This window comes from Amphiprion ocellaris, chromosome 2 (assembly GCF_022539595.1).
Source record: "Amphiprion ocellaris isolate individual 3 ecotype Okinawa chromosome 2, ASM2253959v1, whole genome shotgun sequence".
In the NCBI taxonomy this organism is placed as follows: Eukaryota; Metazoa; Chordata; class Actinopteri; family Pomacentridae; genus Amphiprion; species Amphiprion ocellaris.
The window spans coordinates 32,243,146-32,267,626 of NC_072767.1; the positions used below are offsets into that span (position 1 = coordinate 32,243,146).

The following is a 24,481-nucleotide window of genomic DNA, read 5'->3' on the forward strand; positions in this document are numbered from 1 at the left end:
AAAGAGTATCTACAAAGTATATATATATATGTATATATATATATATATATATATATATATATATATATATATATGTATATGTGTGTATATATATATGTATATGTGTGTATATATATATATATATATATATATATATATATATATATATATATATATATATATATATATATTTACTATAGCATTCACATTTCTCACCAAGACGGCCAACGTGCAGTTTGACATCCTCCATTTCAAGTTGCTTGGTTCTGCCACTACTGGATCAACTGCCTATTTGCACATGTGCGACGCCAAGTCTACGTAGACAAACTGCCCGAAATGTGTTGCCAGAGATGTTTCAGGGATTTTGAGTCATTCTTAATCAGATTAATCATGATGATGGATTAATCCACGTTAATGCGTTAATTTTGACAGCCCTAGTTTGTATAGCAAATGGTTTAGTTTTGTTTGTTTTTTTAATGACGTGCGCTTACTTGCCCTAAGTCAGTTAAATACAATGTCAGGATGAATGAATGAAAAGAATTAAAATGAATGGTTCCTCTTTATCTTTGCCCTCCTGGTGTCTGCAGTCTTGGTCTGTGGATGTCATCAGGCACGTAACAGCCACCTGACAATGCACTATCAGAGGTCTGCAGGTCTCCTTCCAAGCCTTGAACACGTTCACCCCGAGCTGCACATGTTGCTCCGCTGAGGGTGAATTTGTATGCAAATGGCTTTGCTTCCTGTCCTCTATCTGCTGGGGCCAGGGTGGGATTTCCTCATTCCTGACGTCTGACCCCTCAACTCCTCTGACTCCCTTTTACCCTTTAACTGCAGTCTACCATCTGGAGATAGAGGTTATCACAGCAAGCCTGTGGCCTCTTTATGTTTGTCTAGTTAGACCTGTATTTACCAGAGCTTTCTGCTGATACAGTCTTTCAAAAAATATCAACAGGTTTGTTTTTTCAGCATTCAGAAATGCTCTTTTTAAGACCAAAAGGGAATTCCACTATAGAATAGAAAGATTTCAATGAGAAGTACAATAATTTTTCCACTTACTTACACTTACTTTCTGTTAAAAGTTTACAAAAATACAATTTTGTTTTATCCACTGAAGTGATGAAAATTTGGTGGAGTTGCCTCCCACAGATGTTCCTCGGGACATCTGGTAGAAAAAAATGTATTAATTATTTATTATGAGCAATGTTACGGCCAGCGCCTCCTACCCCGTGTGTGTGTGTTTTAACCAAATATTGTGGCTATGCAAATAGGGCTGTGTGATCCCCACTCTCTGGTTGGACCACGACGGCAGAGGCGTGACTGCAACCAGGAGTCCTGTGATTGGTGTAGCGCTCACCAGGCTGACCAACCGAAAACTGCCAACTCTTTTAAAAGCGTTGGCAGTTCAGCTGAACGAGGCAGCTGACTTCTAGCGTGTCATTCTGTGTGGTCTGTGTGGTTGAGGCAAGATACACTGTGTGGTAGGAATTGGACCAGGATTAGTGTTAAAAACTGATACAGCAACATTTCATTTCATTACAGGTAGTTTTCTTTTGTCTAGTTTTCACCAGGGTTAGGGGTGCTGACTCCCATGTAGTTTTGTTTTGTGCCACTTCCCAGGTAGTGAGCCTTTTTTTTCCCGTTTTTTCTTTTGTCCACCGCGATTGTAGTGTTAAGTTCTCCTTATGAGAACTCTTCTTGTGTTTTTCTGTTTTCTTTGATTTGAGCAGCACCCACCAGCCCTCTTCCTTAGTTTTGCCTCAGTTGTATAATATCTTGCACATTTTTCTTCAAACTTTTCTGTAATAAATAATTTGATTTTTTACCACCTACAACTGTTTATGTTGCTTCCCTTCCCCCCCAGCCGGGGTTGTAACAAACAAATAAATAAACTGTGTGTGTGGACTTATAAACTGTTCACACGGATTAATAAACTTGGACAACGGATAAATAAACTGTCTGCAGGTTCAGCTTACTTTAGCTTCACCAGATGCTACCAGAAACTGTACTAACTAAACAAAGAGGATGAGCTCTGATATTTACAGCATTTATCTCTATTGTTGTGCAGACCATAAATACTGTGAATGAGCTACGTGTTTCTCGACTGCCTCTATGGACGCTGTGTTTTTAACTTGTAGTCCTTCATACTCAGAACTACAGTTTTCTTGATGTTGAGCCATAAACGTCCAACTGATTGACACAAATGTTGTGCATGAAGGCGAATCCAGCAATGTTCTTTTAACCTTTTGTGCTGCTGCATTCACTTGCTCCCTGCTCATGACTTTACTTGACTTGAGTTGAAGGAAATCTCTCCAAGGAAGTCTTGTTTCTGTTGCTTGCTTACGTAACCTTAAACTACAGCTGAAGCAATGTTTGAGGCAAAATAACATAAAATGATGGATGGATGGATGGATGGATGGATGGATGGATGGATGGATGGATGGATGGATCACAATCTGAAACTCAATGAAATCTTATTGTCCTCTTACTTGTTCTTAATTAGTGTTTTGATGGCAGATGGAATTAATGAATTACTGGTTAAATCTGCTCTAAATTACAAGACAGTGAAATATTATCAACATCTTTATGTTAATAAGGAACCACATGACTGCTTGTATATAAAAGGTTTCACTGGTATTGATAAACTTAGAAGGTTATCATCTGACATCGATTTCTTCCACACATTCATTATTGTATGTTAAATATTACTGACATACAATGCAACATATTTACAATTTTATCTAGATTTCATTATTTATTTTCTCTACATTAGTTTGCCTCCCAGATATGTAATGTTGTGAAACGTGCACCAAAGAGCAATAACAACATGAATGGGTGTTACCACTGAACATAAATACTTTGCTGGCGTCCAACAGTCTGTTGCAGTCAATCGTGGATATAGTTTGGAATATACGCTTTTGCGTTCACTTGCGCGTCACTCCGGAAGCACTTTCTTCAGACACCACGAGGAAAACGGCAGAAGTCGGCCCCAGAAATCCAAAGAAACATCCGTAATTTTAGAAAGGAATGTCACATTCCTTTGCAGTTGACTGAGCCCAGTCTTCCAGAGTGCCTCCTAACAGGAAGTGCTGCACAATGGGAGCAAATTGCCAGAAACACAAAGTCAGACATTTGGGACAGAGGTGGGGGCAGACAGAGGAAACTGTGTCAACTCTCATACAATAACCTTTGCTACAGCACTTAGATTCAATAATAAATATATCCCAGTATAACCCAGATCAGATACTCTTGCGGATGGAGTCTGATCCAGAATAACCTCAGCAGCTCTACAGCTGAAATTTCTTCATTATTGCTAAATGTGTGATCCAATATTAAACAAAGAATTAAAATCTTTCAATCTGAGAAGTGAAACTTTAGATATAGATAAATATTCACTTTGATTTACAGTATTAATAATTATGTGTGTATTGTAAATCAAATGATTAGCATTTCAGTCAGACAAAATGTTTTAAGATATAATGTTATCCATTAAATGTGTACTTTAAAACATGGCAAATAACAATTATTTTCATTGTCAACTAACCAGTTGATTGTTTTCTCCAAAATTGATTACTTATTTGATCTATAAAATGTCGAAACATGTTCAGAAATGTCTGGTTTTATCTCCAAATCCAAAGATGTTCAGTTTACTCTAACAGAAAAGGAACAAAAATATTCACAATTAAGGAGCTGGATGTTTAATTTAAATTTCTTAAAATGATTTAAACCTACAACTAAATAATTGACAATTAATTTAATAGTTGACAAATAATCAGTAAATTATTGCAGCTCTAGTATACAGAGAAAACCTTGTTATTCATGTTTCCTCAAATAAACAACAAAGCAAGCTTATATTTCCAATTATGAGTTCAAAAATCCATTATTTTAAACCCTTAGCTTAAATGTGAAAGGTCTTGTTATATAGTTTGTAAAACAGTACCGACCTAACTGTTAAGTGGTATTATTTGCATTTTGTTTTAAGTTTCAATAGTTGCAACATAAACTCATTCTGTCCTTTAATTGATTAAAATCTGATTATCTGCAAGCTAAATATAACAGTTTTGGATAGATGACAAAAGGATAAGGAAATGCAAAAATTGCTATAGTGCAATTGCAAGCAAAAATTCAATAAAAGATTGTTTGTTTTGCCATAGCTGTGATCATTCAGCCTTCTCTGCCAGTAGTAACATGGAAATCCCAGTGTTTAACCCCTGCCTCCCAGTATCAGGGTGTCACTGGACTCCACCACCTGCTGTCTGTCTGTCTGTCTGACTCAGGCCTGTTTCTAAGCTTCAAGCGCTGAGGCATCCATCTCTGCTCGCTGGCGGATGGACAGATTGAGGGCTCTTCACTGAACGTGGCCCGAGGACACATCTTTATCTGGCCTGGAAACCACGGCTTTAGCAGCCATCTGCTTCCAGAGGGGCTGCTGGGACGGGAAGGGGGCAGCGAGCTTATAGACGCACATACAAGCAAGTGTGTAACATGAGATTCATTGTTCAGACTTGTTGTGGCTGCCATTGTGGATACATGGTGTGGATTAAAATTGCAAGGTTTTGAGATGGGCAGCAGCAGCGGCTGGTCTATAAAACAGCCAGCTGTAAGTGAACTGCAGCTGAGTGACATTAAATGGCTCTTCCACCTGCTGCAGCATAATGGCTTTAAGAATGTGCAGCAGAGAAAGGGAAGATTACACTTGAATAGGTCCTCTCTGTGAGGAAAACAGGTGGTTGAATTATTTTGTACAGAATGCTAACCACATATTTGACGTCTTTCTCTTTGTAAGTTGTTGACTGTACGCTCAGTGTGCTTTCTGTTTTGTATACACTGCATTCTTGTTGCCGGAGTCCATATGGTGGGTGGCTGACAGGTGCATCTGCCTCTGAGCTGGAGGGCAGGAGATGGTCTGAGCTGCGCTTTGTTTCCCCAAAACATCTGCCTCTTAGCCTGAAGCTCAGTGATCTCCCACTAAAATCCACCCTTTGATTTTAAAAGTCAATACGTCAATTAAATTCCCACAAAAACGCACCTCTTTTATTCTGAAGGAATCACAGTTATATTAAATATAAAAGTTTAGAGTTCTTTGCGTCCCAACTTGTTCGTGCTACTTTTTGTTCCCTGAACCTCCTTTCAGGTGTGTTATTTTTTCAGTAAACATTAGGCAGCATTCAGAAAGACAACTGAGGCATTCATGAGAATTCTCATGTTGTCTGTTGACACAAGGTCTGTGTTGTGAGCCAAACACTCACTGCTTGTTTCCCTGAATTGGCTAAATTGAGCTCAACATCCTCCAAAGGTTTCTGCAACAGTGACAACAGGGAATGTTTGGGCATCAGCTGTTGTGTGTATTTACACAGCTCAAATGTCCCATCAGTAGCTTTTGTTTTAATAAAACACTTCAATGTTGTTTATTACAAGGCTTATAACTCTTATTTTGGCATTCTTTATTGTATTTAGTTATATTATCCTTCATTATTAACTCTTAAAAAATGTAATTTGTTTGATATTGCTCCAAAAAATACAAAGAAATCTCAATAGAAACATAAGAGTCATTGATTTGGTTCGCACCTTGTTCATTGTGTGGACGTGATGCAGTACTCGACTTGAAAGCTTGCATTGTGTTTGATGCAGCAGAGAAGGAGGCCGTCCTAACCTGCCTTTTAAGGTTCCTGTCGAGACACTTTGGCTACAGTAAACATACAAAGAGCTCAACAGATGAGGAAGCATGAATGAAAACAGCTGCTGTCGTTTTCTTCTTACAGCACCTGGTGTTAGGAAATATTCAGAAAAACTGATTCATTCTGCATCTTGTTTTATTATTTATAAGTAACTTCTGATAAAGTGAAGTGAAGCAGCTGATGTACTGTTTGGATCTGACATGTAACTTCACGTATGTCAGTGTGGAACATCAGCAGAGAATCAATAATCAATACCGAACTGGCTGGAATGGATTTGTGTAGGCAAATGAAGCAGCAGGATGTTGGTGTAGCTGCAGAGATGACTACTACCACAGCAGTTGCTCTCTGACCTCTGGTTGAAGCAGATGGTCAACACCACACACAGGACACACTCAACAGACCGTTACTCTTCATTTTAAACCAAAATATTGATCTACAAGCAGGTATAGACACATTAGAAATGGTTTATAACGAGGCATAATGTAGATTCAAGCAAATTAAAGAACATTTACATCATAAATGCACACATCCTTCATGTGTTATGAAGCATTGAACTTTTTGAGGCAGCTGTTCAGACCCGCAGGAGTGTTCTTCTTGCACGTTGCAAGTTTTTCACACTCGGCTGAGGTGAAAGGCTGTAAGATGACAAAGTGCAGCGCAAACAGACTTTGAAAATGAGTCATGACGTACATAAAGCATGTGATTTCAATGTCTTTCAAGTGAAGAGTCGCAGGTCACCTCAGGCCACTTTTAACCCGTTCCTGTCCATAACCGGAACGTCTTTGTTCACATGAAGGGACTGATTTTACAGGAACGATTCAAAGTAACTTCAAAGTGAGCTGGTGGTGAGAAAGAATATTTTGTTTTGCCTGTTTTTTGTTGTTTTTTTTAGCACACCAATAAATCATTTCTTTTGATTTTATTCCACTTGATGAGCTGATTTTTAATACATATTCTCCATAGCCATGTTTCCAAATAATTGTTTAGTCTAAACTAGGTTGCATGATGTCGTCAGAAGGTGCTGGTATACTCAACAATACAGACGGCCGTAATAAACAGTGGAAGAAGACTGAAAAAAGCGGTTGTTTGAAGAGGAAACATAAAACTCTATTCATCTACGGGAGAGAAAATACATCAAATCTTTAGGAACAGCTCGTATTGGTGATGTTTTATGATGTCTGGAGGCAAAAAAATACTTAAGAAGTATAAAATAGAGCTAAATGTTCAACTCAACATGTTTCCATCTAATCATTTTAACAAAAAAAACCAACAAAAACCACCTCAAGTGAGCATACAAACTTCTTTTGCAACTTTTGCCGTTTCGATTAACTTTTTCTGATATGATATTTCAAAATGCACATAAATGGAAACATGACTAGTGTCAGCGATGACAAGACAATGTCTACACTACATTCATTTCCAGATTTTACTGTGCAAACAATTCAGATTCAGATATAAACATTATTGCAGTCGTAGTAAGTACAATACAATGTGACAAGTTAAAAAGAATTGGGCCCTTTTTTAATTGAGTACTTAGTGTGAAAGTTGTAAAGTAGCCAAATATTTACAGGATTTAAAAAGGTCTATGTTCGATAAAAAATATTGTAAAATATGTGAGTGAGACGACTTTTTAGAAAATAAGTTATGAACCTTTTCCCCAGAATATCTTTAACAGCGTGTCTTAAAAGTCAATTTGCTGTTTGTGGGTTACATCGAGGTTTACATACATTGAAAGTTCAGCAGAAAGCAGGAAATACACGTCTATAACTCACATTCACAGGAGAAATAAAGGTTTTAAAAAGTGCAAATGTAAAGCTATGCAATTAATCTACTTTACTTCTGGCTTCTACGGTTAAAATTTTGATCTGGCAAAGTAGCATTTAAGTGCTGCATGTGGAAGCAGATAAAATCATCTGTTTACTGAAGGATTAAATATACTACATTGTCACTGTGTTGTTGCACTGATACTTGTTGGCTGTCTTACGTACTTACATAAAGTTTGTTTTCGTCATATATTTCTAATAAATGAGAGATAGTAATGTAGACATGGTCCCACTGTACTATATCTGAGGTTAAATTCAGTGAAAGCTGCTGCAGCAGAGTCCAGGGGGGTAATCATGAAAAACTGTGTCCTTGCCTTATCTGTAAACAGCATCACCCACAGGCGTAGTCCTGCTTAGAGTTCGCCACTGGTTCAGTGTCACTTGTTTACTTTTATGGTGGAGTGAGGAATTTCTTGTGTCACCAGGTGCAAGAGACCATTTTTGCAAGACCTGCAACAAGTCAGACTTTTGTAAACGTTTGCCACCTCCAGTTGTTTCTCAGTGTCCAAATACGGCTGCTGGCATTTGTTAAGCACTTTTCCACTCAAACCTGGACATTATCTAGTGCTTTTAGAAATATGGTTACTTTAATGTGTGTATTCAGCTTATTTATTCACAAATAAACACACCTCAGTATCAGGTTGGCCTGCGTCTATATACTCAGCTCGCTTTAATTCCAAACCAATAAGTCATTCATAGCTGTTGTCCACAAAGAAAGGTTTGAGGTTATGAATTAGGACAGCCATGCAGCCGTGTTATTCACTGGAGGAACCCCCCCATTATAAGAGAATGTCAGTGGCTGCTGGTTGCCCTCCTGTCGTCCCCAGTAAAACAGCAGACTGGAGGCTCAGTCAGACCCCATGCACATGGTAATGTGAGGAATGCGGCCATTTCCTCCTTTGCAGGAAAACAAAAGGAGCTGCTGAAGCGCCTGGCTTGTCCCACCTCACATAACAAGGCCGGCGCTCCCAGATCACAGTCTGCATTGTGTTAGTCCAGTCAGCCCAGGCCACGCCATTAACAGGTTCGAATGACTGATCTTAAATGTCACTGCTGATGGTGACTGATGTTGAAACTCGGAGGGAAACCAGAAAGTCTTGCAGGACGTGTGATGAAGCTCAGATGGGCTGCTATGATGACAAACATATGAAATGTGCTGTCTGAGCTCAGTGATCACCACACCTGTGTCCCCCCCGAGAGTTACCTGTAGGAAACAAATCTCAGCAGAAGTGGCACAAGATGAAAGAATATATTCTTGACATTTGATCTTCTGCATCTCCACACAACACAAAGGTGCTCATGCAAACCAAACATTCTGTTTTTGAACTGATCTTAAAAACCAAGAGGTTTATTTCTTTAATAGAAACCTGTTGTGGTTAAATGATCGCTTTGGCAAATACACATACATGCTGAGATGTGAAAGCTTTAAAGAATGGAAGCAGAAAAAACTGCCAGTCTGGCCTACTTTTATATAACATGTCTATTGTTGATCTTTAAAGCTAATAGAATGCTAAATGTAAACCGACAGAGAACAGCTTATTAACTTAACACACTTAACACTAGAGACATAAACCCATCACTTTCTGAAGTGGCCAATTTTAGTATGTTTTCCAGAAGATAGCTTACACCAAGAAATGTAAATTTACAAATGAGAACACTTTAAGAAAGCTTGATTTTCACGAGAGTTAAATATGCAATGCTCTGTAAACAGAGAAGAAACTAACTTTCTCTCTCTACCTAGTAATATTCCTGAAAAGGGGACTCAACATTTCCTCTGTGGCTTTTGGAAGTAAGAAAAGCATCAGCTCATTCTCAACTACAGTTTGTGGTGAAAAACTTAGAAAACACGTTTTTCTAACATTAAGAAAGCATGAACTTTAACTCTAAAAGTACATTGCTGTAACTAACTGTATTACTTCACTTGTTTCTATTTTTGTTATATTTTGGGACAGTGATATTGAATACTGACAACGACAAGGTGCTGGTTGGTGCCGGTGTTGCATCTATGGATGTGAGGTTGTGGATGAGAGTTATGATGAGTATTTTTGTGTGGTGACTCTGTTGGAGCCTAAGCTATGCCTTGTTGATGCACTGCTTTTGCAAATTCTTTTTCCTACATTACCTAGTCAGACCTCATAATGATCCACCCAATACGTCAAACTGCGTATGCTGAGGACCATTTAACAACTTTTTTTATTTAAGTCCTCATATCCCCACAACTTGTCATCACAAAGTGACGCCTTAGCTTAGCATAAAGACTGCACAGAGAGAAACAGCTAGCCTGGCTCTGTCTACATATAACATGCTTAGGGTTGATCTTTAAATGTGATATGAAGCAAAAGGTAGCTGTCGATCAGCTTAGCCTAAAGACTGGACACAGAGAAACAGCTAGCTTGGCTCTGACCATATACACAATAATTATGTGAAAAAAAAAATCCATTCAGCAAGACTTGCAAATGTTTTTACACTTTATACTTTTGTGCGTATGAAATTCTGAGATATAATGAGATATTGTTGATCTTCAACACATCCATCTTTTACATACAATATATGTTGCTGAACCAATTCTTAGCTGTAAGCAGTGACTTCGGCCACTTTAAGCCTTGATTATACTCCAATGCTGACACCCACAGACACGTAGTTGTTGTCTGCTCACTGAGTCTTTTCTCAATCATCAACACGTTCAACATAAAATCTGGCGTTCAGGTCATCACAACAAACCTCCATAGAACTGGAGTTGCGTCCAGTAACTACTATTAGTTGCTGTTGTGTTACACTAGGAGTTAACATTGCTGTTGAAGCTGCTGAATCCCACACCGCCAATTTCAGGGTTATTCCTGTAAACATTCACACCAATTCACACCTGTCCCAAATTCCTGCAGTGAAAAGGCGCCTTATCCATCTAATAAAACATAAATTCTACACAAAGGAGCTACACAGTGTGAGGAGGTATAAACCTGTGCTTATCTATACAACCCAGGTGAGTCATGAAACGGTAAAAGCCGTTGATTGTTATCACTTGTTCAGCATTCTTTAGCAACTGTTGGACTTCAACTGCCATGCAAATCAGCACATTTGCCTGTGAGCATTGAGATAAAGCATCCTGCAGACTTGTTTACCCCCCAAACCTCCACATTATGCTTTTCATGCAAAAAGAAAAAAGAAAAAAAGAGGCTGCACTCAATACCATGACCAGGGCCCAGCCCCCACCGCCAGCTGATCCAGGAGTCTCCATCCATATGCATGTATGTGAATGAAGGTGGTGCTAGTGGAGGGGAGAACAGCAGATGGCAGGGCTGCCCCCGTCATGTCTGCTTTCTGGGGAGAACAATGCATCTCTCAGAGCTCTTATTAAAGGAGGGGAAGGGGATTTCGGTGCACGGACAGCTGGCAGGCAGCACGCCTCACACCCTCCTCCCTCCACGTCCACACAGACAGACACACACTCTGCAATTAACTGGCACGGGCCACGGCTTAAATATTTACCAGGCACATGCAAACAAAAGGCTGCTCAAGAAATAATGATTAATCCATGTCTCAATTATATGACAGCACTTTACATCAGGGGCTGACTAGTCGTAGTGGGAGCAGGTTGGTATCATAAAGTATGAAGAATCCACCTCAGTTCAGCATTAACCAACACAAACTGGAATGAGATTTTACATTAAAAGTAGTGTTTTATTGTTGCTTTTACAATAATAACAAATCAGTTGATCATTTAAGACTTTTATCAAGCAAAAATAACTTTAAAGCTTTTCAAATGTGAAAATGTCATGCTTTTCTCTGTTTTGACTCATGTAGACCGTGTATTTTTAAGTTTTGAGCTGTCAGTCGGACCAAGCACTGATGCTCATTTTTCATACTTTACTGGTATTTTTCATACAAAACAACTAAGCAATTATGGTTAAAAACAAAACAATAAACAAAGTATTTGCCACATTTTGTGAAGAGAAATTGTCAAATATCAACATATTTATTTCATCTTTAACAAATCCCCAGGTTAAATCTTGATTTTCCTCATTTCCGTATCACTTTAAGATGTTTATTAAGCAAATGTCTCAGTCGTATTTCTGTTTAAAGCATGGACTGTATAAAAACACATTAGGTGTTATCATTAGATATCTTCAATTGTTTGAGGCTTTTTTAAATGTGAACATTTGCTGCTTTCCTCTGGTTTAAATCCTTATCTTAACAGAATATTTTGGAATTTTGATCTGTTAGTTGCATGAGGTCTTTGAACACATCGCTTCAAAAAATGGCAGACATTTTTTAAAATTCTTTACTTCCATTTCTAAGACTGAACAACACGTTTTGTGATGAAAAAACATCAAATATCAAAATATTTTTTAGTTGTAGGAAATATTCAGGCCTAAATTTTATTTTTTCTCGTTCCTTTTGTACTTTTTAAGTCATTTATCAAACACACACAACAAAAAAAACAGCAGACATCTTTAAGGTTAAAGTTTCACTGACAAAGAATAAGACAAAGATTTGCTGCTTTTCTCTGTTTTAAACCATAAATTGAAAATTTTGAGTTTTGAACTGTTGGTTGAGCATTTTCTGTGTTTCACTGAGATTTTTAGAATAAACAACTAAACAATTAGGGTAAAAATAAAAATATATTTCAACTACTTTCCACATTTTGGGACGATAAATCGACACTGAATGTATTTTTTGTCAAATATCATTTTCGCAAATGGCCTAAATCTTGCTTTTCCTCATACTTTCTTGTGTTTTCTTTAAACTCAGACATCCTGACATGTCATATTTTATAATACTACATTCCAAAGCCTTTTATGACAGTGAGGTTGTAATGTTTTACTGCACTTTATGATCTTTTTTTTTTAATCTCCTGCAGTCTCACAGTAACATTCCTGTGTGCTGCCTCTGACATAAAACTGTAAGGACTTAAATCTTCTTCAACTGTAGGAGCTGCAGGGACTTAAAATTCCTAAAACTGCACCACAACAAAAACAAGAAGTAGCTCTTTTACATGACACAAACGGCCAGCTGAGGTGCTGCTGCTGCTGCTGCTCTGAATACATTTTTTTTTCCGCTCTCCCCCTGCTCCTCCCCCTCTCCTCCTCCCCTCTGCTCCGCTTTTGATCCCACAGGGACTCGGAGCTTTTACATTCCAGTCATTCCAGCCGCAGCGAACAATCGGCCCTCAGTTATTTATTAGTGCGCCTCGCAGCTCCGCTCGGCTCAGTCTGCTGCTGCTGGCCGCCGGTGCGCACACACATGGAGGGAAGGAGCTGTGGGAGCCTGCGGACGGGTTTCAAATAAACTGCGAGCGCTGAACCGAGATACTACAACGCTGTTCGCTGTGTGATGACACTGCAATCTGGTGAGTTTTACATTTTATCATCGCTTTTGGCTGCTTTGTACGTGCATGCCTGGTAACTGGGAGACCCATTGACTTTACGCATGGCGCAGTAGTAGCTGTTGGATCGTGTAGCTTGCATATATGCGAGTTTGCCTCTTTTATTTAAAGCTAACTTCACCCGAATCGCGTTTATTTAGTTAGTTTTTGTGGGAAAAACATTGGTTTTACATTACTGGGCTCTGATTTCCACAAATGAATCAATTAAAAACATTATTTTAGATTTTAAAGCACCCATCAGTTGTATTTCACAGGATTCATTCACTAAAAAGCCACAAGGAACTTTAGAACAATTGCTTTTGTATGTTTTTAGCATTTTCAAGGTAATATATTATTGTGATCCATATCATTTTTGTGGAATGAGTGTTTGTTGTGCTAGAACCTGTGCAACTGCTGAGTCGATGAGTTGATTAACCGATTAGTTGTCAACTATTAAATCAATCACCAACTGTCTCGATAATCGATTAATCTCTGTGAGCATTTAAAAAAAAATTCTTCTGTGAATATTTCGTGGTTTCTCTCCAATGATGTAGAACTGTAAACTCACTATCTTTGGGTTGTGAACAAAGCTAGATGTTTGCTGATGTCACTTTGGGCTTTGGGAAACATTATTCACCGTTTTTTCAGGCATTTTACAGACCAAGCAATGATGTGGTTAAGCAAGGAAATAATCCACAGATTAATCAGCAGTGGAAGTAATTGTTAGTTGTACACAACCCAAAGGAAGCCTTAACTGAGTGATTTAATGAGAGCGTTAATGTGCCGCTGTGATTCACACGGGTGCAGATTTTGTGGAACATTGATGGTTTGGAGGTCATACTCATGAAATTTTGAGCATTAAACACTTAATTTCCTGCATTCTGGCGAATTTACGTCACATACTTGTGCCTTCTCTGCGTGCATCTATGAATGCTGTTATAGCTATTTTCCAAAATAAACGTCCTCTGCTTCTTTTCATTTTTACTTTGGGACAATTACATGCTCTAAATTGCTCCAAATTGTGGGAATAAGTCTGCTTGTTGTAGACTGTGTGCACCTGTTGAGTGTTGGATTAATCCACTAACAATCCGCAGGGAACTTTGAGATAATGATTTTAGTATGTTTCCAATATTTTTTGGATAATTAGTCATCTTGATTCGTATGAAACTTAGGACATGAGTGTTTGGGGGTGAGTGTGGGCAAATGTTGAGCATTAAATTTGTCTATCTGGAAAAGGTTGTGTATTTCAATGTGTGGGCAATGATGAAAATATAAAATCCACAGTAATAATTGGAGCTGTAGTGACATACCTATCAGGGTATTTCCAGCAATGAGGCATTGTGCAATAGAAGGTAGTAGAAGTACAAACAAAAAAATCTGTGTTGATCAGATAAGATGTGACAAAAATGTTGTGTTGTGCCAAGTATAATCAAGATTTTTGTTTTCCCACAGATCTGTGATTTGTGAAGTGTCCACACCACCGAATCGAGACTTGTTTGTTTTTGTTTTTTAACTTATTTCTGGCTGACTGAGATGAGAACTGCTGAGGACTCTTCTGGAACGGTCCTGCACCGTCTCATCCAAGAGCAGCTCCGCTACGGAAACCTGACAGACACTCGCACTCTCCTGGCGATCCAGCAGCAGGCCCTGCGTGGAGGCAGCGGCGGCGGCACCGGCAGCCCTCGCTCCTCTCTGGAGAGCCTGACTCAGGAGGAGACACAGTACATCCAGATGTCAACACGACAGGAGCCCCAAGGCCAGGAGCACCAGGGGGACTGTCTGCACTCTGAGAGCTCCGTGTGCCACCTTTACCAGCTGCACGGGGAGGAGCTGCCCACCTATGAGGAGGCCAAAGCCCACCTGATCTCCCAGCAAGGACAGATGGAGCAGGACGGCCTCGGCATGGACATAATGGGAGGTCAAAGTGAGGGTCAGTGGGATCTGAAGAGAGAGCACGCTCGCTCTCTGAGCGAGAGGCTCATGCAGCTCTCTCTGGAGAGAAACGCACCCAGAGACAGTCTGGCTATGAGCTCTTCACACAGCTACCCACAGCTGTACAATACCAGTAATGTTACAAACGCTGCGGCTCCGGACAGACAAGGGGGCCAACACTGTGCCGACCAGCGTGGACCCCCTCCGGACTATCCTCTCTTTGCCAGGATTCCTGGATACATGCTGAGCCACTCAGAGGAGCACGTTCAGTACCACCGAGACCCTCCTCCCCCCTTCTACTCCCAGCATCACAGGTAATTCTCACAATCTATATTTGCTCTGAATATCAAATAGTAAAATGTAACCAAGTGAACAGCTCCAGACAAGAGTGTCTTTAAATGTTTCCTGTGGTTTTCAGCAGAGTTGTAATGAATCACTCATGTCTCCCCTCTGTAGGTATGTGTCGGCTCAGACCCAGGTGGCTCACAGCGGCATCATCGCAGCCTCCGGCAATAACTCTGCTCAGAGCGACGTGTTGATGCGGGAGAACGACCGGCTCAGGAGGGAGCTGGAAGTTTACGCTGAGAAGGCCGCCAGGCTGCAGAAGGTGAGAAGAGGGAGGTGAATGCAATGAATGGAGCTGTTGGCTCATAGAGGGTGTGGAAAACAACTTTTGTCCTGCCAGAACATGTTGGAGTGATAATCTCTCTGGCAATTAATTTCTCATGCGCTGTGTGGCGAGATCGCTGTGATTGGTTCGCTTCACGTAGGAAGAGTTTTCTCACTATTTCCCAGCCCTTTGTCTTCCAAAACATGCTGGCATACTGCTGGGTTGGGAGATGGATGCTTTGACACCTGGGACCCACAAGTGTTCACTCAGGAATGTCGAGTCACTCATTCAGTTGCGCATAGTGTTCAAAAGTTATTTGCCTCTAGGTGACTAATTAGCCTCATTGATATTAATATAAACCACAGACCAGACAATGAATGGGGATGCTTCTGCCAGAGACTGATCTTCTTCTCACATTTTCTTCACAGCTGGAGGTGGAGATTCAGAGGATATCTGAGGCTTATGAGACCCTGATGAAAGGCTCTGCCAAGCGGGAAACTCTGGAGAAAACAATGAGGAATAAGCTAGAGGCCGAGCTTAAGAGGATGCACGACTGCAACCGAGACCTGAAAGGTTTGTGTCAGTTTATCTGTTGAAGCAAAACTGTCTGTTTTAAAATGTAGCTCTGTAAATGTTTGCATAGGTGTAGATTACAGGGATGTGCAGTGGATATGCCCCTTTTATATTTAGAGCATGTGCATTTGTCCTCCCCAGTGAAAACATGACAGAGGCAGAAGACTTTTACTAAGAAAAACAAATATAACATTACTCAAAGGCCCAACACTGCCTTGGACAGGGTTTGGCCTTTTTTCTTCACTGCTGGAGTCTTTATTAACTCTAAAAATATGAATTCTGAGGTCGTAAAGCCACTGGGTCAAGAATTGAAAACATTATTAGATCAATATATGTTTGATTATATCTTGAATTGTCGCTTGGAGCATGAAATTTGTGTTTTTAATTACATACATAATGACATTTCTACTATAAAGTGTTTAATGCTCAAGTTGACTTTTAATGCGTCTTCTTCAATCTTCAAAGGAAACCCATGAGTGTGTATAACCACTGTTTTGTTCTCTGTGCAGATCAACTTGAAACAGCCACCAAACACAGAGCAGCCAAGGAGGCCGAGTGCACAAACCAGAAGGAGCACGTCTTTGCAAAACTCCTTGAACAAAGTTAGTATCTGCATCGGTTCCAGAAACTCCTCTCAGTTCGCGGTTCACGACAGAAGAAAGCTGATCTGATTCGTCAAATCAGACTTCCCCATGTTAACAATAGCAGGGACATAGCTGAGCAGGGATTGGTTTCCTCCTGCAGAGATGTGGTGCGTTACACAAGCTGCATGTCGGGACACAAATGGCTCGATCTCTAATGTTAAGAGTCACTCTCGGCACCTCGACGCCAGCCATATTTCATAGCTGCAGTAAATGTGGCCTGGATTCCAGGAATTTTTTTAGGTATTTCAGGCTGTTCCACCATTAGGAATGCTCCCCCTGCTCCACCCCCTCATCCTCTGCTCAGTTTTGCATCACTGCTGACTTTCCTCCTCGAGGGGAACTAATAAGTCTGGGACTCCAGGGCGTCCCGGCCTAACTCAGCATGACCCCTGGCAAGCTCCTTCTCCTTGTTTGGGCATTTCGTTACCCCGTTGGCTTCACGGTGATCGGACAGTTGAGAAGATTTCTTTTCTTTTTTTGCAGTTCTGTGCAGGGATGAGCTGCCGAGAAAATGGATTTTCCTGTCATCTGACAGTAAAGATCAGCTGGAATGACAGTTGCAGTGTTAGAGCAGCAGGCATGTGATTGTCTTGAGCCCTCAGATTTGACATACTGTCTTTCCTTTGCAGTTATCTTGGCAAAGCCACAAGTGAAAATATAATAGCGGGATGTAGTTTATATTTTTTTTTCTTGCAAGAACCACTTGAAATATATTTTGAGCTGCTTGTTTACTTCACGTCCTTAGAAGCATTCCAGAGCTTTTGCCAGTACAAAGCTATGCTTGTGTGCATAAGTGGATAAGAGGAAGTCTGCATTCCCTCAGCAGGCATGCACTCGTGTTGTGTAATCAGCCCCCTTTCTGAAGTGGCACACCAGCCTCTCTGAAAGTGCTCATTAAAACAGGCACCAGCCATTATTTGGTAAATGAGAAATACTTCATTTTCATGCTGGTTATGAGTTTACAGGTCAACAAAACTAGTTTTAGCTCTGATTTATTTTCAGTATAGAAGAAAAGGTGTCAGATGGTCTGTTGTTGAACCACATGCCTTGATAACTGCGTGTATAAACGTCTCTTGTTGGGTCACATTCCATTTAAAGTGCAGCTCTATGACTGATTGCTTGTGTGGTCACTTGACTGACCCCAGCAGTGGCCACTGTTTAACATTTCTTTGACCTCTCCAAGAAGCCTGTTATTCTGAAAAGAAAATAATAGCCTTTCAGCCTCGTATGTCTCTCTAATCTAGTTTCTTTTTTCCTTTCTGTATCTCAGATGAGGAGCAGCAGCGGGAACGCGAACGTCTGGATAGGCAGATTCAACATCTGCGAGTGTCCGGCGAGGAGAGCCAGCGGAGACGTGAGCTGCTGGAACAGGCTCTGGCCTCGGCTCAAATCCGCAACCGGCAGCTGGAGGAAGAGCTGCAGAGGAAGAGGGCCTATGTGAAGAAAGTGGAGCGGCTGCAGAGCTCGCTGGCTCAGCTGCAGGCGGCCTGCGAGAAGAGGGAAGCGCTGGAGCTGCGACTGCGAACTCGGCTGGAGCAGGAATTGAAAAGCCTCAGAGCACAACAGGTGAGGAAATCTTTCAATGTTTCATTTCATTGCCTGCTCCGTAAAGGAATAGTTTCATTAATGTGGATGTTTGTGTTCTTGCAGAGAGATACATGACACATGAATTTACTGCCAAGAGATGTTTGCTTGGTTTAGCATAAAGACTTTAAACAGAGGGAGAGAGCTACTCTGGTTGGGTGAAAATCTTCATGCCAAACGAGTTAGCCGCTGGCTCTAGCTTCATATTTATCTTACAGATATGATAGTGGTATCAATCTTTTTATTTGAATTTTGAAACGGAAAAGAAGTGAAATGCATTAAAGCCTAGTGGACCTATTCGTATGGCACTGCTGGAAGTTGTTTGGAGCTGCAAGTTGACAACAATAAACCGTGATGTATTCTGAGGAAAGAACAGAGCTGGTGTAGGTACCAGACCTGCGTTTGCTGATGACATAAATGTGTAATTTAAAATATTCAGAGTACAAATGGAGGTTGTGCTTAACTCACAGCCTTTTATTGTGAAAACAGACTAACAGTTAACTTTTCTTTTCAGAATCAAAGTGGACAAAAACATGAGGCAAACGGATATGTTGAAACTAAAGCAAGTGTACAGTTGTCATTAGATAACAGGTTAAACAAAGGTTCAAATTTACTCCAAGAGTGGGAGGTGTCCACGTGCCACACCCCAATGCCTTGTTAGAAATACAGGAAAATAAACCTTTCTTAAAGTTTCAAGATAGCAATACAAGAAATTTTAGAACAAACATCTGTCAAGGATGACAACCCAGAGGAAACCTGACAAATCAAGAAAATTATTTATGTTAGACGATTAACAACATGTAGAGGGAAGACGAGCTACCTGTTTCTATTAAAGTGTTTAAAAATCTGTATATTAAGCATTAGATATGAAATAAATTGCAAAGTTGCATGTGAAATTTGATTTATATCTCTACACAGTTGCACAGTCAAAATTTGCTCATTTAAATGGTAGTCTGCAGTGTGAACACCAGCCATCCCTACAGCCAGTCATAATGTGCGACGTCATCTGTAAATGTTGGACCTTGAACAGATCTGGTACTTTGGAGTGAACTGTAAAGCAGCAGCAGAGTTGAGTTTATTTGTCAAACTCTCATGACTCACAACGCAAACAGTCAGACCCCTGAATGGTAACCCACATCAAAGATCCCGTGAAAATCATCCTCCGTCAGTCCAACTCTAGTCCAGAGGAGTGACATGAATACAGGTTGATCCATACAAATGAAACCCTATGACAGGTTTAACCCACATCACTGAATGTGTCTGAAAACGGTAGGATCATTTGTTTGTTTCCCTGGTAGTTAACCACTGTTGTGTCTCTTATCTCAGTCCCAGAGCCAGACATCTGACAGCACAGCTTCAGAACTGAGCTCGTCCTCGCAGCAGCAGCAGCAGTTGAGGGAGAAGGAGGAGCGTATTCTGGCCCTGGAGGCCGACATCACCAGGTGGGAGCAGAAGTACCTGGAGGAGAGCACCATGAGGCAGTTTGCAATGGATGCAGCCGCTACAGCTGCAGCACAGAGGTATGATGGAACCACAGTAGCAAAGATAAAAACATCACCTGGATAGAAATGTAATATAGTGAAGTTCAGGGATTTTAACAGCCTCTTATTTGACTTTCAGGGACACAACCATCATCAATCATTCACCCCGACATTCACCCAACAACAGTTTCAATGAAGATCTGCCTTTGTCTACTCACAGACACCAGGAGATGGAGAACAGGTTTGTGTCTTTCTGTGTCCTCGTTACTCGTTCACTATCTGCCATTTGGACGTTTATGAATTCATGATGTGTTGTCTGTGTTTAGGATCCGAGCACTTCACGCTCAGCTCCTGGAGAAGGACGCTGTGATCAAAGTCCTGCAGCAGCGCTCCAGATGGGAGCAGGGCAAACTGGAGAAACAGAACCTTCGTCCGGCCCGATCCGTTCCCTCCATCAACACCGTGACCAGCAGCACCGACAGTAAAGGTGAGGATTTTCCCTCATGCCACGCTGAGGAATCTTGAATCACATGCTATAAGACGACAACTGGCAGACTGGTCAGTGTCGCCAGACAGAATGTATGCATCCTAAAAAAAAGTCTGGAGTCGGAGACGACCGTCACTCAAATAGGCAACGTGTTTTTAAACTGGAATGCATATCATCTCTCGCTCCAGAATAGCCCGATCCAGAATAGTCATGAGAACAGCTCGGCAGGGCAGATGTTCAGGAGCGTGTAAATGTGGATGTAAGCGGGTAATTCAGCAGCCTCCTCTCTTTGTCTGCAGCTGTAGCAAAGAGCCTCTCAGATGACCAGACAGGTGCTTCAGTGCTGCAGCCTCGACCCTTCGTCTCAGCCAAGAGCTCCAGCAGAGACTCCAGTACTCAGAGCGACGAGGCCCCGCAAGAGCCTGAAGCAGAGGCTGACAAAGGAAAGACGTCTGACGGCACCTCAGCAGCTTCCACTGGTGGGTTTATTGTTTGTGAAGCATTTGACACTCAATCACCACAAGACAACTGACTGCTTATGTTAAGACTCCGTTTAACCCCCAAACCCCCAAACAACATCTTTACTCACTGGTGGCTCATTTTTTGCTGCAATATAAAGTCCTGCACCACTATGGAAACAACACAACCATGACATGAAGGAGAGTGAAATCAGAAATCCCTTCTGTTCTAATGCCGTAAATCATAAAAAAAAGATTTGATCACTTGTTTTAAATTGAAAAAACCTTGAATCAACACCAGGTGCTACTAACACTGGAAAAATTGTTGCTCTACATACTATAGATATTATACTATTTACATTTAAATAGTAACAACTCTGGAAAGGTAGTTCATCATGCTGAATGTATCTTCTGCTGACTTTTTTTGAGCCATGTCACATTTGTTTTGCTGATAAAGTATGTTTTATTTTCCTCTCGATCTTTCTTGTCGTCTCCTTCCTGCTCTGTTTAAACACACTGCAGATGGGCCAAAAAGTCAATAAACTTTTGGGTGCAGCTGAATCACAAATGGCTTCATGGCTGTGCCAAGAAGCACAGAATTTCCTTTGTTTTTTTTTACAGAATCTGGTGCAAATGATGTGGGGTTTTTTTTTAGCAAATATTTGAATGAGACAAGTAGAACGAAATGATTTTGATGAAATATCACAAGTTTAAGCTTAGATTTGGTTATTGTCCAAAAATGAACATCAGATGTGATTCGCTGAAGGACTGTCACAAAGTTAGAAGTCTGAGGATTTTTTTGTGTGCTAGCGAGTTTGGACTCCCTAAATTGCGTAATTTTTATTAAATTTTTTTAGGATATCATGCATCTCTCATCTCATTCAGCATACCAACCTTGTTTTCCTTTCATTTTATCCTCAGAGGAGTCAAAGGCACAGCTCAAGACTCTCAAGAGCATCAACAGCTCGGACGCAGAGATGGTTGAAATCCTGATTTGAATGCAGCTCATAGACTAACAGATGACAGAAGCTGTTGGCGGAAGCGTTAAAGGCCTCCAAGTCTGAGTCCAGAGTGTGGCACAGTTTGCAAGGAGAGCTGAGCTTTCCTTTGACTGTTTCTGCACAAACAGACAGTGGGAATATCCAAGGTACCTGGACAGTATTCTGCATCGTGATAGGAACTGGGCTGCTGACTGTGCATATGTTGTGCATGTTATTTTTGTAGTTATATGTTGTATTTATATTTGTAAATGCTGCTCATATTGTTTGAGAGGTGAGGATCACTCATCTTGGTGTGCTCCACTTTTTAAATTATATATATATATATATATATATATATATATATATATATATATATATATATATATATATATATGAGACTCACTTCTCTGGATTACGTGACTATGTTTGTTTGGTTTATCCTGATTTTTCCAGTAGCATCCCTATGACCATGCCCTCTAAAAGTATTTATAATATTACTCAAAATAAGCGTCCTCTACGTTTTCATACCATGTTTGGGGATAATTCTGTTTAACAGGACCCCTCAAACCTAAATTAACAGTTGCTCCTCACTTTAAAATACATTCGGGAGCCCTGCTCACAGCTCAGCAAAGGATTTGGAAACTTCCTTTGAATGTGGAGCCTGCAGAACGCCTCTTAAAAAAGCCTGCGAGGATTGACAGCGTTTCACTGGGGTCTAATTTTCCAGATCCCGGGTTAATGTTCGGGGCCTCACATGACGACTGCGCAACATTTCGCTCCCCTCCGATGACACACCGGAGCTAATCTTCTCACATTCCTTGCCGAGGGAATGCTCCCGTTAAAGAAAAAGGCTATCTAAAGTCTGACCCCTCGCCCTTGTTAAAATGGCAGGCATTCTCCACATGATTCCTTTTCTGGGGTTGGTTATTTCTTCTGAGCCATGGTAGCTGGTTCTACCATGAGCACAGAAATGGTCAACTATAATTGGCCTGCATTTGCTACTTGTTGTCCTCATCACTGTGTTATATTCAGCTGTGTTTTCTCCATCGCTCAAGTATCTCACATTTCCAAGCAGGCTATACGCTTAACATGGAAATTTCTATTTATTTCTCCCTGCATAATGTAGGATCACTGAACACTGCTGAATGTAGACTCCTGTTTTCAAGGAATGTGCTTTGTATTTAACTGGAATGTGCCACAATTCAGATTTGTTCTGCTCTTTAGAGGGAAAGGCCGCAAAAATTTGCCATCAGGGGGTTTCTGAAGACGCTATTATCCGGTTTCAAATGTTGGCTTTCTTGGGTTTCCATGTTGATAACATTATGAACAGGATAATTGTCTGAAGTGTACAAATAATGTGTGACACCACATTTAACTGGTATTCCCCCTCAGGCTTGTTCATCATATTTCCCCATCACAGTGCATTTGCTGGTGAATGCAATGTGTTCATTTGAGTTACTGCCCTTCACTTGTTTTGGAATGTGTTTACAAAAATGGCTATTTGAAGTGAGAGAAGTTAATATATTTTGTATTTTTTCATTTACATATGCGTAATTGTTTTGTTTCTTGGTGCCAAAGATGTACTCTACTTTTAAGTTATCACTGATGACAAATACAAAAGGTCCTGTTAAGGTGCCTTGCTTCAGCTGGTTGACCCAATTTGATGTTGCTGTGAACTTTTGTAGAGGAAACATTTGTATGTATGACTTAACATTTCACAATAATAGAATAAATTCTTAATATATGTCTGATGAAAGGCTTTCTATTGTGATTTGCCGAGTATAACTGTATAGCTAAACATCGAAAATGGAAAAAGATTGAATCCTTTGACCGCTGACTGACACAGGTGTCAGTAAAGCTTGTCCTTGACAATTCATTCATTCGGTATAGACAGATCACTGAATGAAACAACCAGACACAGGGGTAGGAGGCCAAGGAGCCAAAGGGCCCCTGGTTTTATGCCAGAAATATATATCCCACAAAGAGACACAAAGTCTGAAAAGGTCTATAAATGTAGAGATTTAAAACGACCAAAAAGAGTCACAAAAAAGTCTAATAATGACAAACTGTGACATAAAAGACACAAAATTGCTACAAAGAGAAGGGAAGTGGCCAAAGCGAGACACAAAATGGTCAAAATGCAAGACAAAATGGATGCAAAATGTAACACACAAAATGACCTGAAAGAGACACAGAATGTCTATGAAGAGAAAGAACATCAACATATTGTGACACAAAACGACCAAAATTAAATACCAGCGAATATTCAGACCAGAATGGAACAAGAAAACAACTATGAAACTGGAAAATGACTATTAAGAGACATAGAATAGTCAAAAAGGAAATAAAAACGAGGCACAAAATTACCAAAATTTGACATAAAACGACCACAAATAGACACAATGGCTACAAAAAGAGGCAACAGGACCAAACTGAGACACAAAGTCTCGGATGTGACTCAAAAGAGATGCAAAACAGCCAAAATGCATCAGAAATTCATCCCACGAAAATGATGCGCGAACATCTCAGAGAGACACAAAAAGAACTAAAAAACCATGAATGACTAAAATGAAATGCAAGCGACCATAAAGAGATGTAAAATTAACAACATGAGACTCACAATGACAGAAATAGGAGAAAAATGCTCAGAAAAACATGCAAATAGATGCTAAACATCTGCAAGATTTACAGACAGACACAGAAAGCAACCACAAATGACGTCTGCATGAGTTTCAGCTGAGTGTCTTGCTCCTCTGTGGAATGATTGCTTGCCTTTTACACGTCTGATCCCATTGTTTCAAAGCTCATAGTGAATGTCAATTTGAATAATTTAAAGGTACAATGGGTTAATTCAGATTTTATTATTCATAGTCCATCCACAGTCTGTTATTAT

The 24,481-nt window shown here is 40.4% G+C and overlaps 2 protein-coding genes across 2 annotated transcripts in view; both read left to right on the top strand.

Annotated features, from left to right (window-relative positions):
* Nucleotides 1-12,730, top strand: part of cep63 (centrosomal protein 63) — a 33,959-nt gene extending 21,229 nt beyond the window's left edge. The window contains exon 15 of the mRNA XM_035945820.2: nucleotides 12,592-12,730. Within this exon, the coding sequence (XP_035801713.2) occupies nucleotides 12,592-12,659 (68 nt within the window). The 3' untranslated portion in view covers nucleotides 12,660-12,730. The remainder of the gene's footprint in view (nucleotides 1-12,591) is intronic.
* amotl2a (angiomotin like 2a) lies at nucleotides 12,685-23,344 on the top strand. The gene is made up of 11 exons (XM_023264996.3): nucleotides 12,685-12,824; nucleotides 14,292-15,085; nucleotides 15,228-15,378; nucleotides 15,810-15,954; nucleotides 16,464-16,556; nucleotides 17,869-18,164; nucleotides 19,509-19,702; nucleotides 19,803-19,904; nucleotides 19,990-20,150; nucleotides 20,450-20,629; nucleotides 21,530-23,344. The coding sequence occupies exons 2-11, from the start codon at nucleotides 14,373-14,375 to the stop codon at nucleotides 21,604-21,606; spliced, it is 2,112 nt and encodes a 703-aa protein (XP_023120764.2). The 5' UTR covers nucleotides 12,685-12,824; nucleotides 14,292-14,372; the 3' UTR covers nucleotides 21,607-23,344.
* Nucleotides 23,345-24,481: the final 1,137 nt, after the last annotated feature.

Coding starts and splice junctions, on each gene's coding strand:
- amotl2a (XM_023264996.3), top strand. CDS start 14,373: ATGAGAACTGCTGAGGACTCTTCTGGAACGGTCCTGCACCGTCTCATC. Junction 15,086..15,227: donor TTCTACTCCCAGCATCACAG/GTAATTCTCACA, acceptor TCCCCTCTGTAG/GTATGTGTCGGCTCAGACCC. Junction 15,379..15,809: donor AGGCCGCCAGGCTGCAGAAG/GTGAGAAGAGGG, acceptor TTTTCTTCACAG/CTGGAGGTGGAGATTCAGAG.